A 15,033-nucleotide genomic window follows, 5' to 3' on the forward strand; every position below is an offset into this window, starting at 1 on the left:
GAATACAGGAGGTGTGGACCTTTTTATTAGGAAGGGTCTGTTTCTCATGAAGGTGAGGAGCGGACACGTACGTTTGTGTGGCGTCACCAGCAGGTTCATGGTCTTCTGAGACAGACTCGGCCACACTGTGGACAGCTCCTTCTTCAGCTCAGCGTCGGACAGCCGCTGTGCCACCATGCCTGAAAATCCACCAAGGAAGAGACAGACTCTGAGCTTTACTCGCTCGCTCAAACAATAACCTGCAGCTGGCTCTGGGAGCAAATCTGGAGGGAATTTTACATATTTATGCAAAAAAAAAAAAAAAAGACATTTAAGAAGAAGTGGAAACATTCAGAACAATGAAAGAATTTTAAGGGGAACGGATGAAGAGTTTGGTCGATAACAAAATCAAACTAAACGAAGAGCTAAAATGGTTCGAACAGATACAACGGCAACGATAAAATCACTAAAACTGCTAAAGTGGCTAAAATCAATAAAACTGTTAAAAGTAGCATAAAATATTAAAAAGAGTTGCAAGAGGTAAACAGCCAGCATGCTCAGCTAAAATGGCTCAAACAACTGAAACAGCGGGAACATTTTATATGGCTTAAAAAGTGTCCAAATGGCTAAAACCCCTAAAATGACTAAAATACCTAAAATGGTTAAAATGGCTGAAATGAGTAAAGTCACTAAAATACCTAAAATAGTTAAAATATCTTCCTGTCTTTGCTATAGTTCCATACATTTCTTCAAATGCAACATAAACTCCATTTTGGAACATCATGTAAAGTTAAATCTAAATGTGTATCATCAGTCGAAGTTTGATTTTAAGGTGACGTCTCTGTAGATTCTCATTCAATGAAAAGTGGGTAAAAACAGTTTTTTCTGGTTGACCTCGCAGACCTCACTGTACGATTTAAAAACCCGAGGAGCCGTGCGGCGCTTCCCGGGTCTCACCTGAGGCCAGTTTGATCTCCAGCGCGGTGCGGATCAGAGCCATCAGGGTGGACGTGAAGTGGACCGTGTTGTCGTCGGCGATGGGCATGTTCATCTTGACCAGACGCTGGGTGGAGAAGGGCGGGCAACACATGGGCGTCAGCTCGATCAGCCGCGGCCAATCAGAACACAGACTCCACCCGGAGAACTCAATCTGTGTGCTGCCGTCAGGTTCACTCCCCTCCGCCAAATTTTAGGGTGCAGTTTTTGGCCGCATGGTGGCTCGCGACAAAGAGTTCCCGAGATTCAGCACACAAAGAGCCTTCTCGACGAGGACGTACAGAAGAGACAAGCTAGACATCCACATTCACTGCTACTGGCTACGGTATGCACTACGCCGCAAGTCAAAGTGCACTGGTGCAAGACTGACATCGACCCAAAGAAAGGTGAGAGAAGGCATGTAAACGCATAACCATGAAGGTGCCTGGACAGTCGCAGGAGCTCCACTCTGTGCTCGCCATCCTAGCAATCATCAACTTGGAGTTGAGGAGGCCGGGTGCGCTCTACGTGTATAAGCTAGTAGCAATGAAAACAAAGAGAGTCCATTCCTCCAGGCTTGGGCAGCCTGAGCAGGAAGACTCAACACAAATAAAAATGATTGACGAAAGGAGGCTAATGGCACCGCCGGATGCAGAACGGGATGCTGCGTGTGGGCTGGGTTAAGAGTTGAGCTCCCCTGAACACAGAAAGCATTCGCCTAACGGAGGCAGTGCAGACAGTCGGAGACCAGTCAGGATGAGGCGGAGTGGACACGCACGCACACACACAGACGCACGCACATGCACACACACACACACACGCACACACACACTTATTTTTACTTCCTCTTGGAAATCCTCAAAAACTCAAATGACCAAATTCCTGAGGTGAAACAATAGGAGGCCCCGTTTAAGTGACGTTTCAGGTGAAAACGCATCGTTTTGGCATTTTTGTTTCAGAAAAGTTTCCCGTTTACGCGGCAACGTTTCGAAAACTATGTCCATTTCCATGGCAACGACAGAAACGCTGAAAACGATGGAGTTGGCGTGTAGGGAACGCATTGAGAAATACTCTAAGCCGCCATTGGCCGCAAATCTAATGAGTTTTCTGACTGAAAACATCTAAAAGCATCATCTTGATATTTCCCAAAAGATGGACTGGATTTGTTTTTTGTGTGGCTTGAAAGTCAAATCGCACAGATCTAGTGAAAACGTAAAGTCATTGTAGCTCAAACTTTAACTCTGGACTTTAATATAAGTAGTTTTATTTGTTTTACCTCAGATTTTCACCTTTTGACTTTTTTTTTTTTTTTTTTTAACCCTAAATCACGTTTAGGAGATGTGAACACAAGCAAACTAATTCAGAAACGATACTGTTTCCTGCAGATCGTCCTCATGTAAACACACGCAACCCTCATTTGAACCCTCATGGTGTTATTCTTTGTTGATCACCCACAAAAATATATAGGCATTTAAATGTTCTGGTGTGTATTGATCCTTATTTTTAATAGTGATTGGACTGCACGAACAGATTAAATGCAGATTGTGCTCCTTTATGTTGACCGCACACGCACACACACACACACACACACACACACACACACACACACACACACACACACACAAATATTACACACAGTGAAGATAACATGGGAGAAGGGATGAGAGGGAATGAGCAGCAAAGAGTGAAAAGCACACATAGAAAGTGTTTCTTCCTCGGAAAAGCAACAGAAGCTACGTACGCACACACGCACACACACACTGCTCCATAGTAAGTTTCTTTAGGCCCTGATCGGGTGGTCTGGTATAAGCGACGTGTCATTATCTTTAGTGATGGCTTGTAGCCCACACAAGCAGGAGAGACAGGAGAGATGAGGAAAGAGGGGAAAGGAGGGGAGGGGGGGTGGGGCTCGCACCCCAAAATATCAGAGCGAAACAAAGTGAAGGAGAGGAGGAGGGGAAACACTGCAGAGCACAGACACTGGCTCGAGCCAAGGTGGAGGAAGAGGAGGGTCTACCTTGTAGGCGACTCTGGGCGGACATTTCTTTCCCAAACCTAAGGGTGGGGACATGTGGAGCAGCATCTGATACATAACGAGGTACTTGATACGGCCACTTCACGAGGTTGGGAAAACAAAAGAACAAAAAAAACAAAAGAAAAAAACGAGGATGGGGAGTTAGAGAAGGAGGAGAGGAACAAAGGGGAGGAGGAGGAGAATGGATAAGGACAAACAGAAATCTGGTGTTAATAGATTTCCTGGAGTGAGATGTTGGAGGTGGATGCCATCCCCTGGCCGGTGCGTGGGGGCGCGGGGATGCATCGCGGTGATTCTCAGGATCCCTGAGAGGAGAAGATGGGGTGATGAAGGGGGGAGGAGGAGGAGGATGGGAGGGGAGAGAGATGAGAGCATTGTGACGGGGATGTCTGCCGGGGCATGCTCGCAGACATCCCGCTGGAACTTCAACCAGGGTGCACGGAGACAAAGCTTTCAGCGCCACCTTCAGGCCAGCGCCCGGCCTTCCTCCCGCAGGTCGCCTCCAATCAGCCCTACTTCTGTTTTGGAGCTGCTCCAATCTTCTCCTAACAGCATGAGGAGGGGTGGGGGGAAGCGGCGTGCCGTGGCTTGGAAAGCTTTGTTTCCACTCCGGCGTCATCAACCAAAGCCAGACAACTTGGAGGGGCGGGTGCTCGTGTTGGTGCACAGCCATTCAGTTAAAGAAAGTCTCGTGGCAGAGAGGCACACAAAGCACCCCCGGTGACGGAAACGTCTGGGATTTGCAAACCTTGTATGCTACCCTATTAGGGCAGTTCTTCCCTAAGCCGAGGGGGGGCGAGATAACGCGTAACAAATTGTACATATCCTTATAGGAAATCCGTCCGCTGCGGGAAAAGACAAGCAGATCAATGAGGAAACGCAGAGGACAGCTTCACATTCAACAGTTAATCATCAGTGGGACCAGGCCGCTAACATCCAGAGGAGGGGAGGGAAGGACGGCGGAGGGGCCGGGGGCGGGGACATACCACGCAGCCGGGTCGTACTCGGCCCACACCCGGATGAACTCGTCCAGGTGGTGAGGGCCCAGGATGGACGAGTCCCTGGTCAGGTACTCGAAGTTATCCATGATGACGGCAACGAACAGGTTCAGCATCTGCAACACAGCCACCAGCAGCCACTGACTGAAAAGTAACTTCTGATCATTTCTAACCGTCTCCTGTTGGAACCCAGTAATAATAAACAAACCTATACTTTACTAGTTTACCAGTAACAAGCATAACATTTGCTGTCAATGTTGTAGTTAAATTAACTTAAAATTGTGGAAATTTCTGTTGTGCTTCAAAAAAAACATTGAAATGTAAAATGATTAACGATTGCAATGGAAAATGACTGAAATCTGAAATGATTAAAAAGAATAACTTAAAGTAAGTTTTATTTTTTTCTCTTCTTTTGTATTACTTGTATTATGTTTTGCCTTTTCAGTTTGTGTCTCTTGTCTCACTGGTTTCCTGGGTAACGTTATAGATTTTTAGGGGAAAGGCAAAATTAAGCTCTGGCTTTAGCCCATTTCGGCTACAGAAATTGTAAGAAAAGAAAAAGAAAATTAAGCATTATAAACTGAATACACAAAACTTTAATTTTTGCACTGTAACAGAAATGAACCATTCATTCAATCATTCCCTTATTACAGAACTCTACAGTGAGATTTTGACAACTATCATTTCGCAACAGTAATCCCTTACTTCCAAAGTAGTGTACTACTCAGTACTGACCAGGAAGGAGCAGAGGAAGATGAAGGAGACGAAGTAGAAGTAGGCGAAGTCACTGCCACATTCCTTCCCGTGAGACCCCGATCGCTCGTCACAGGCGCGGTGACTCAAACACGACAGCATGATTTCATGCCAGGCCTCGCCCGTCGCACTCCTGAAGCCCCCCGAGAAGAGAGAACAGAAGCGAAGAGGGGGCGTGAAGGTACCTGACGTGTCAAGCCCCAACAAGGAGAACTGAGAGGACTTTATTCCTGCCTTCATTTATTTCTAATTAAATTTAAAAGAATTTGAAAGAGGACTCAACACACGAGTCCTCCCGAGTTTCAGGACAATTCCCCTTACAAACATGAAACCCCAGAGTTCAGCCGAGGTCCTGCTTCTCCTCTGACTGATGACTTCTGCAGTAAAACTGTATGTTCATAGTGATGTAGAGTGTTTACGAGACGCCTCCTGTACAATAAAGCTTCCCCGACCTGAACAGCAGCATGAGGGCCTGCAGGAACGTGCGGAAGTTGTTGTGGTGATTGATGGCCGTGTCCTCGTTCAGATCGATGTTCCCGAACACCTGCAGCAGGGACGCACGGAGGCCGGGCGTCAGGTTCGGTATTCCCGACGCGTGGCGTCCGCACTGGAGCCGAGTCACTCACCTGCATCCCGATGATGGCGTAAATGAAGAAGAGCATGGCAATCAGCAGGCAGACGTACGGCAGGGCCTGAAGGGAACAACGGCAAACCAAAACACACTCAATTATTTACATCCACTCAGGATTGTTCCAGCCAGCGTGACTGAGTTTATCTGTGCAGGGATTTACTGTATGCGAGAAGGAAGGCTCATGTTTATTTATAGACCAGGGTTATTCGGGGTAAAAAGATGCCAAAACAGACACAAATCAGTGCAGACGAAGAAAAAAAGAAAAGAAAAAAAAAAAAGTCTTCAGCTTCGGGGGAAATCTTTAAGCCGAGAGCAGCTGACTAAAGCAGTGGGCTGAGTCAGAAACACGGAGCGAAAACAAACCCTATAAAGAAGCAAACTGATCCAAAAATATTCATCCATCAAGCCAATATGGGGTCAGCAGAGCAAAGAAGACCAACCATCTAGACACCTCCTTCAAATGTTCATGTGGTGGAACCCTGAGCTGCTCCCATTATAACTGGTGGACAGAGTTAATCCAGGAGATTCTAGACTGAGACCAGTTCGACGACGTGTTGCGACCACAGGTTCCAATGTGAGTCTCGTTTCACTTCCTTCTCCAGGAGACAAAGTTTATAAAGTCCCAGAGAAGACACGGGTCAGGGTGACTGGGCTTTGTGGCCCAATCTTGGTTGAGCTGGTCTATATCCTGGACCTCCTGATGTAATTCCATCAGTTAGCATGGGAGCAGCTCAGAGTTCAATGAAATGAACATTCAAAGGTAATTTAGATGTTTGCTCTTGTTTACTGAGCCTTTTGGACGGATGCAGAAGAAAGAGACCAATAAATGTTGACTGAACGTCTCCAACATCTCTCCAAATGGGACAAAATCTCAAAGGAGACACAGGAATGGTCTCTGGATTGGCTTCTTGAGTCTGTGTACAAGGTTTTTTGTAATAATTAATTGCTTTTTCATCATTACAGAAAATATGATAAAACCGATATTAATACTTGTATTTGTCAGGTTTCCATACCACTGACATGAGCATATAGTGTGCACAAGGGCATAACAAACATTCATCTTGCTTGATGTCGGGGCAACATATCGTCCCAAGATCCAGGAGCCAAAACAAAAGTCCTACTAAGACGGATTTGTCCTCATTTGTGCCGCTAAAATATGGCGGCCTGAGAGCAACAAGATAAATTCAGAGGAAAGGATGTGGTCCTGTTGGTGATTTATCTATTTATTGTCTGAGCTTTTCAGACCACCTGCTTTTCCCGCAGGGAGCATTACTCTCTCTGCTAGACTCCAGCAACTCGGAGTCAAACTTAAGCAGAGTTCTGGTCTGTGGCAGCGCGAAGCGCCAAAGTAAAAAGTTATCTCTACCACAAGCATCGGAACAGGATTGTTCCTCTTCAAACTAAACTTAACTATCAATCTTCTTCCAAAGACAGTGACTCAAACATTTCTGGATTTCTCTCTCACGTGGCATTTATTCAAAATATGGGCCATGGTCCCTGTCTGCCATCGTCCCTGTCTGCCATCGTCCAAAGATACAGTGTCGGAGCTCCAATGCATTTTTAGGTAAATGTCAACCAAGAGGACCCGACAACGTAGAAATACTGAAGCATTTTTGTGCAAATGTCATTCAAACCAGGGCCTAACAGATTGTGGCATGTCCTCCTGGTTCAGGAAATCATCGAAGTGTTCTTAAAAAAAGTCCAGCCCTGCTGAGCAGAGCTCAGATGAGACCCTTCCAGCCCCCCTGAACTGCCCCAGAGCCTCTGAAGCAGAACAAAACATGCAAAACCGATGCAGAACATTTGTTGTTCACTGCTGGAAATTCATACTGCCGAGAACCTCTTGCAGCTGATCTCAGAATTTTGTTAAAAAATATTGGTTGGCGAAAAAGGGAGCTCTAAAAATGGCAAGTCTTGATTTTCAGCTGTTCTAGTTTCGCTGCAGTGGATCAAGCAATCTGCACTTTTAAGTCGAGTCTGGTGATCTGGCCCTTAATCAGATCGTCCAATCAGCCTCCGATGCCGGATTGGAGTCATCATGTTAGATCACAGTCGGCACCTTAAAGTTTAATTTCTTTATAATTGTTGGGATTTGTTTGGATACATGTTTGTTGTCTTTTTTCTGGGATTGCTTGATTGTCCACATGCCGACGCCTCTGAAATTATCTTACTGAGAAGTCTTGTGGAAAAAAGTGTTTTTGAGTTTGGTTTGAGATTTAAAAGTGGCAGCGAGCTGCTGATTGAACCACAGTCCGATGCGTTCGATCTCTACGTGCGACAGCTCTGCCACATTTTGTTTTTAAACTCAGCGTTTGATCTTTTGAACTTTACTTCCAAGTACAACTTGTGTCAGACCTGCTGTTCACGGACAGTTTACAGGATAACTTATGGAAATGGTACCATTTTAGTTAGTTTCTCTCTGTTGCCGTTCTTGCCTTTTCTCTCTTTTTGTTTTTGTCTGTTTGCTCATGTGGAATTGTTTGTTTTTTTCTCTCCCAAGGTTCCTTTAAAATTATGATGTTGTTATTGGCGCTATGGAAATAAAAGGAATTGAACAGAATTAAAGGAAAGCAGGTTGAGCAGTTGGGGGTTAAGAGCTTTGCTCATGGAGTCACACAGAGATTAAACCAGCGGTCTATGTGTGTGTGTGTGTGTGTGTGTGTGTGTGTGTGTGTGTGTGTGTGTGTGTGTGTGTGTGTGTGTGCGTGCACACCTTGAAGGACTGGACGAAGGTCCACAGCAGGATGCGGATGGTGTAGCCCTGCCGCAGCAGCTTGATGAGCCGAGCGGCTCTGAAGAGTCTCAGGAAGCTCAGGTTCAGCAAACGGTCCTGTTGAAGACACACAGTGTCCACTACTCAAACCAACACCACTCAGATCGCAACGCCTCAAACTTACATGCAACCACAAGTCTTAGAAGGTTTACTTAATACTGCTTTGAAACACTCCCATCCCCCCTTCTACCGAAAGCTTCAACCCCAATTTCCCCCAAAAAGTTGGAGTGCATTGATAGACGTAAATGATTTACAAATCTCATAAATCTACAGATGATATTTGATTTATATTGAGAAACAGATTTCAGAATCAAGAGTCAGAAACAGATTTATTCCCAGGTGGAGTTTACACAATATGAGGAATTTGTTCTGGTGGGTTGGTGCAAACAGCCAATACAGAGAAAAAGACAAGAGACAGGAAAGACAGCGCAAACAGTAGCAGAAGTGAATTAAGAATTAAAGTGTCAGAAGAAACAAGAGCAAAAGAACAATATAATTCGAACATGACCAAGATCTCAAACTAAGAAGTTTTACATTTTCATGGAAAATCTGAAGTAATTTCTAATTTGGCGGCAAGAAAATACTGAAACTGTAATTTTCCCAAATCAAAAACAAACAGAAGAGCTTTGAGTTACATTTAACCTGGTGTCCCACCTTTTTATTGGACTCAAGGTTGCCAAAAGGTTCCAGGTCACATGATCATCTAAATGTGTCATTAAACCGTGAGCATCAAGTACTCTACATTCTAATAAGTTGTGACCGTTAACATTGTCTATTAAGCTTCTCTGTGGGCGTAATGAGGAGGCGTCCCAATACTTCTGTCCACATGGTGTGTGTTGCACTGAGAACAGCAACAGGAAGTCACTCACCTGTGTCTGTGGGCGTTTGGGACCGGAGCATGGCAACACCGCAGGACGACAATCAACAAGATGAGGATGTGGAAGGAGAGAAAGACGGAAGATATAAAGAGAGAGACAGCGTGGCAGAGGGAGGAGAGGCCGGAGAGGCCGGAGAACACTCACAGTCATAGAGCACAACAGGAAGTGGTACAGGTCAACGAACATGCAGCCTGAGGCTGGGGTGTCAAACCCAGCTCATACGCTCCAGTTTGGTCTCGCAGGATTAACCGATAAATAACAACCTAGAAAGTTTCAGGGCAAAGAAGTTCTTAAAATGTTCAAAGCCCAAAGAAGGCGTCTCTTCAGAATCACATGGGCAAAAATCAGTGTCCACTATGTGGCTGTTACAGCAGCAGAAAACCCTCATTTAAATAATAGTGACATATACCTGAAAACCCAAACTGAAAACGTGTTAATCTGAGCAGGCAATTCAGTTAGCTGATGTTTGAGTTCTTTTGAATTATTTTTTAATTCATCATGTCGTTTAGGTTTTTTTCCGCCCTCAGTCTTGACTTGCAGGCTCACGCTTGTCTTTTCTAGCTTTTGCGATGTTTCCTTTAAAGTCAGTGCTAGCAACTGTCACGGGGACTCTACGGTCAATGAAACACAGTGATGCTTCAGCTTTTCTGCCGTTTCCATGGAAACGCAGAGCGTTTTCAAAACGTTGCCGTGTAAACAGCGTACTTTTACTTGAAACACTGTTGCGTAAACAAAGTCTCCGATGAAGACACTCTCAGTACACACACAAACAAACTCTAACTACACGCACTAATTTCAATACTGTAATAGCCACATAATGCACTTTTTCACAAACTCATCCTTAAAGCATAGCATTCATGCTAATGTGAGTCTGCTAGTCGTGACATTAATGTTCAATGATCTCCTGTACGAACGTGTGCTGTTCACTGCTTCGTCTCAGCTCTGCCTTAAGTCGTCCAGCCTTACTGAACTCTTGGACAAACGAGGAAGAGCGCTTCGCGTTTTCTTTGCACATTAATAAAGTCAAGGTGAAACTGAATGCAGCTGCGCTGTTAGTTTGACACCCCCGGTCTAAACACAGAGATAACTGAATGAATAGAGAAGCAACAGAGAAAGCAACACAAGAGGCTGCATATTAACTCTCTACGGCGGATTCAAAGAAGCTCCTGTGCGATAAATCCATCCTATCAGCAAAGGCCCGGCTCAGACTCGTCCCCGGGACAAGGTGCTCGGGCTCCCTGCCAGACAATTGTCTCTGCTGACGTGCCTCATTAGCTCGTTCTCACTAACGCAGCCGCACAGGCTCCGCTCCGGGACAAACCGTGCTCTTACATTGATTTCGGTCACCAGGATGTCGGTGATGCTGCCCAGCACCGTCACAAAGTCGAAGACGTTCCAGGCGTCCTTCAGGTAGTTCTGAGAAAGAGACGTTCAGAGTCAGAGGTGAGTCGGGCTTGTTTTCCAGGGCTGCTCCGCAACGGGCGCTCACCAGAGGACCGAAGGCGATGATCTTCAGGATGCACTCCAGCGAGAAGAGAGTGGTGAACACAATGTTGAGGTTCTTCAGCATCGCTTCGTAAAAGTCCGGCGCTCCATGAAACTAGAAAACGTGAAACACAACCGAAGGTTAGGTTCTCCCAGGAAAGTTTCAAAACATGGATAAGTTATAGTAAATCGTGTGTTCATGGACTGTCTGGATCTGTGTTTGTACACAACAAAGAAAAAGCTGATATTGAAGATTAAAATACCGTATTTTACAGAATAGAAGTCGCCCGTGAGTAGCAATTGCATTTTTCAAAAAATGTACGATGAAGATTAAGTCACACTGACGTTAAGGTCGTATTTGTTTTCCAAAGTTATCTTTATTAAGGCTTTGACTTTGTGACTCCTGATTTGATGAAATTATTGAAACAGGCCACGTTATAAAAGATAAGAAAAAAAAAAAAAGCGTGAAGAGTCTGTTTTAGTTTAATCCAACTGAATCCCAAACAGGGAAAATCTTCATTGCCTTTTCCAATGACGTACGTTTTCCATAAAAACGAAAATGTGACTTATAGTCTGGAAAATATTCATGGAGGACTCTGGCTTTCTCCTTAATTCAAAGACTCTTGTATTATTGGCAAAGTGTTCTCAGAGGTTTCCACCTTCATCATGAGCACCACGGTGTTGAGAGCGATCATGATCATGATGGAGTACTCGAACGGAGCCGAGACCACAAACTTCCACATCCGGTACTGGAAGGACTGCGTGTTCTCGGGCATGTAGCGCGTCAGAGGTTTGGCGTTGATGGCGAAGTCGATACAAGCCCTCTGCGACACAGGAAGAAAGAGGAAAACACTTCTGCTTCACTGCAGCTGTTATTTATACCGAGAACAAAAAAACTTCAGGTTCCTAAACAGTGAAAGAGACATGAAGATTATTATGGGATGGGGGGATCAGGAGGCAAACTGCTGTATTATCATAATACAGTAAACTACTACAATATATGTTAAGAATATTTATTTATCAAAGCCATTTCTCACAGATAAACGTCAACAAACGAAGGATGTTGTTTTTGTTAACATTAAATAAATAAATCTGCACTTTACAGTCTATCAAGAACAATCGGTTCCATTTAGTCCCTGGGTGTCTGGATGGACGGCTCCTTTAAATCAAATAATTATTTCAATTGTCTGTGTAAATCAAACACAAAGTTTGATAATACAGCAAATAAAGACTGAATGAAGCCGTATTTGCAGTCCCCCTGCATCCTGAAGTGTTCTTACAAAAAGCAGTGAAGTTACCTCGTTCTTCTCCAAGCTGCACTCGGACAGAGCCTTGTCTCCCTGCTCCTGGAAGGTGATGATGATGAGAGCCACGAAGATGTTGACAAAGAAGAAGGGGAACACCACGAAGTAGACCACGTAGAAGATGGACATTTCGATGCGGTATCCTGGACTGGGACCCTGGTCCTCAAAGGTGGCGTCCACCGAGTGCTTCAAGACGCTGCAGGCAGGATGATCGGGATTCAAACCTTCGTCACCTTAAACTCATTTTGAAGACGTAACCTGGCCAGCTCGTGTGTAACTGATTAGTATTCAGCATTAGAGATATGAAGGTTTATTTAGCTCACGCAGCAACACAACGCTACACAAACGACCTCCAGGTTGAAGAAGAGAGCTGCATATAATCGACTCTGATGAGATTTTCATACGTTAACCTTCTGCTAATTACTCAGACGTGAAGTGTAAAAGGATGAAGAAAGGTCTGAGCAGGTCATGGAAGTGGAGGCCACAGATAGAAAATAACAGCGGGGCGGTTGTATGAGCCAGCATCATATCCTATTATATCAAGCACATGTTCCTCTGATTGTGAAGTTTCTTAAGGTGAAATAGAGAAGCTGAGAAGCTTGTAGAGAAAATAAACAGCACTGAACACAAAAACCACGAAATCAATCAAAAATGAAACAGAAAGACGAACCAGGACAACATGAATTAAGTACAAAAACAAAAGCTGTGCAAAATTTTTATGTTGTGTTATTGACAAATGAGGTAAACTCAAAGGCCTCGACCAAGTTGGATTGTTATTATGGACTGTGAACAATAAAACTACCAAGTCCCAGGAGAATATGGACTCATGACTCATGACACGCTGGAGGAAACGTTGTTCTTATTGTCCATCTACTGAGCATGTGTCAGAGACAGAGTCTGACCATTTTAAAAAAGTTCCACCTTGGGAGCCTTTTTTTCCAAAAGTTGCGTTTTCAGTGGATCCCAGAAATTTGACGTAAAAACCGACACTCAAACTGCCATGAAAGTTTTCCATTTTTACTTGAAATGTTTTTGTCCCCGTGTTTTTATTGGTTTACGTACGAATGTACGTATTTGACCAACTTTCCACAAATTGCAAGAAATCTTCAGAGATGATTTGTCATCACCCAAGGACCAATCAATTAGATTTTGGGATCGAACTCCTGGAGATGGAGCTCCTGGAGAGGTGAGATATTTCCTCCGTTGTGGACACTGGGGGTCCGCTGTGAGCCGTCATGGCTGCAGCATGGATTCTGCCGTTAGCCGCTTACTAGCTCACCGCTAACTGCGCTTCGACAAGCATTCAGAAAAACCTGTGTGAACGCATTGACTAAAGTAGGGGTTTATCTGTGTGCCTCTACTCAGTGTTTCTCACAGTGATGTTACTATCTGACAGGCGAGTTACCGTCGTTATGAGCTAACGGCTAACATGCTAAGTGATGCTAACTTGGGTCCACAAACAAATGTGGCGTTGGCGAAGGGATGCGCTCTACGGAGTCCCTCGTTCTAGGTTGATAAAGTGTTTTGCATCACAGTGTGAGAGGATGAAAATGAGCCTTACGTTGGCCAGCCCTCCCCGGTGGACACGGTGAAGAGGGTGAGGAAGGCCCACAGCACGTTGTCATAGTGAAACTCGTATTTCCTCCACTCGCGGGGCATCGCGGCCACTTCGTCTTTGTCGTAGTCGAGGAACTGACCTCTGAAAGACACACAGACACAAGCTGAGAGGGGCTGGGGGGGGCTGGAAAGGGGTGACAAAGGGAGGCTGGGGGCTTTAGACGAACTTGCAGTCCTTCTCCAGGCCTTTGGACTCGTCCGTGCAGTAGAAGAACTTCCCCTTGAAGAGCTGCACGGCGATGACGGCGAAGATGAACATGAAGAGGATGTAAACGATCAGGATGTTCAGGACGTTCTTCAGAGAGTTCACCACGCAGTCAAACACCGCCTGGAGAGGGAACACACACACACACACACACACACACACACACACTAAAATTTAAAAAAAACTGTCTGACAAAGCATTTTTACATAAAAACCTATATTCCATCAAAGATTAGCGGTTTAAAACCTGCTCCTCTACACCATTCTTCAATGCCTATTAATGTCAGACAAGCTTTGGAGGAGCAGAACCTTCAGTTTGGGCAGACGTTTGATGGTCTTGAGAGGCCTGAGCACTCGAAGGACCCGCAGTGACTTGATGGTGCTGATGTCTTTGCCTTTGGTCCCCCTGTGGACAGAAAAACACCGTGAGAAAATGATCATATGTGAAGTTTAGGTCTAAACTTAGTCCTTAGAAATTGTCAAATGCCAAAAGTTTTATTTTTTCAGATTGGAAGTCAGATGCTTTTCTAAATGTGTCGGGAGTTATGGTTAGATCTGCTTGTTTAAAGTAATGAAGGTCACAACAAATGTCTGTTTTACAAATATTACCAGTCAAAAGACATGTCATCTTGAACTTGATAAAGCTTAATAATTTGCTGTTACTGGACAGATATTTACGTTCTGTAAAATCCCAAAATGCTGAGAAGGGTTTGAGTAAATAATTGTGGAATGATATACAATATATCTCTACTTTAAACTTACTGTGCTGTTCCAGTTTTATGAGAAGAAAGTTCTTCTTTAGTTTTTATTTGACTCTGATTTATTTGACTTTTTTCTTAAATGTAATTCAGATTTTTCTCACTGTGATATTTCGATGTTTTCTAACGCTACAAAACTCCACATGAACTTAATGAGCTTCATGTGGTGCTGTCAGACTTTCAGCTCTCCAACCAAAACTTTCTCCAGCAAATAGGATATATTCTCCTGGGACTTGGTAGTTTGATAGTTTATAGCGTATTGTTCTCTGAGCGCATGTGTGTTTGGTTTTATTATAAAAACAACAAACGGCACCATCTTGTGGCCCGGCATGCTGACAACATCGTTTTCAGTGTTTCTGCCGTAGTCGTGTAAACGGACTTCGTTTTCAAAACGTTGCTGTGGAATAGGGAAACTTTTCTGAAACGAAAATGCAAAAATTATGCGTTTTCACTCCAGAAGCAGATTTGTCCTCTAGATTGTGAAAGAATGAACTGCAGTTTTTCTCTGTTAAGTTTTGGAAGTCCTTATAATAGGTATTTATTTTATATATACTGTTTATATATGATGTGGTTTATGGTGTTTTAAAGCTTGTATGGTGTTTTTATGCTTTTTTATTAACTACTCAGTCTGCTTTTGAATTGC

General features: G+C 44.2%; 1 protein-coding gene across 1 annotated transcript in view; it reads right to left on the reverse strand.

Moving 5' to 3' along the window:
• Positions 1 to 15,033, reverse strand: part of cacna1ba (calcium channel, voltage-dependent, N type, alpha 1B subunit, a) — a gene marked incomplete at both ends in the record, with an annotated part of 109,690 nt that overhangs the window by 10,760 nt on the left and 83,897 nt on the right. The window contains 15 exons of the mRNA XM_080466528.1: positions 72 to 179; positions 937 to 1,042; positions 3,738 to 3,834; positions 3,976 to 4,103; positions 4,723 to 4,873; positions 5,193 to 5,284; positions 5,367 to 5,432; positions 8,085 to 8,201; positions 10,355 to 10,438; positions 10,512 to 10,622; positions 11,167 to 11,331; positions 11,806 to 12,007; positions 13,373 to 13,510; positions 13,596 to 13,756; positions 13,942 to 14,038. Coding sequence (XP_080322654.1) covers positions 72 to 179; positions 937 to 1,042; positions 3,738 to 3,834; positions 3,976 to 4,103; positions 4,723 to 4,873; positions 5,193 to 5,284; positions 5,367 to 5,432; positions 8,085 to 8,201; positions 10,355 to 10,438; positions 10,512 to 10,622; positions 11,167 to 11,331; positions 11,806 to 12,007; positions 13,373 to 13,510; positions 13,596 to 13,756; positions 13,942 to 14,038 — 1,823 coding nt within the window. The remainder of the gene's footprint in view (positions 1 to 71; positions 180 to 936; positions 1,043 to 3,737; positions 3,835 to 3,975; positions 4,104 to 4,722; positions 4,874 to 5,192; positions 5,285 to 5,366; positions 5,433 to 8,084; positions 8,202 to 10,354; positions 10,439 to 10,511; positions 10,623 to 11,166; positions 11,332 to 11,805; positions 12,008 to 13,372; positions 13,511 to 13,595; positions 13,757 to 13,941; positions 14,039 to 15,033) is intronic.

Source organism: Lipophrys pholis (genome assembly GCF_963383615.2).
Source record: "Lipophrys pholis genome assembly, chromosome: 7".
Classification (NCBI taxonomy): domain Eukaryota; kingdom Metazoa; phylum Chordata; class Actinopteri; order Blenniiformes; family Blenniidae; genus Lipophrys; species Lipophrys pholis.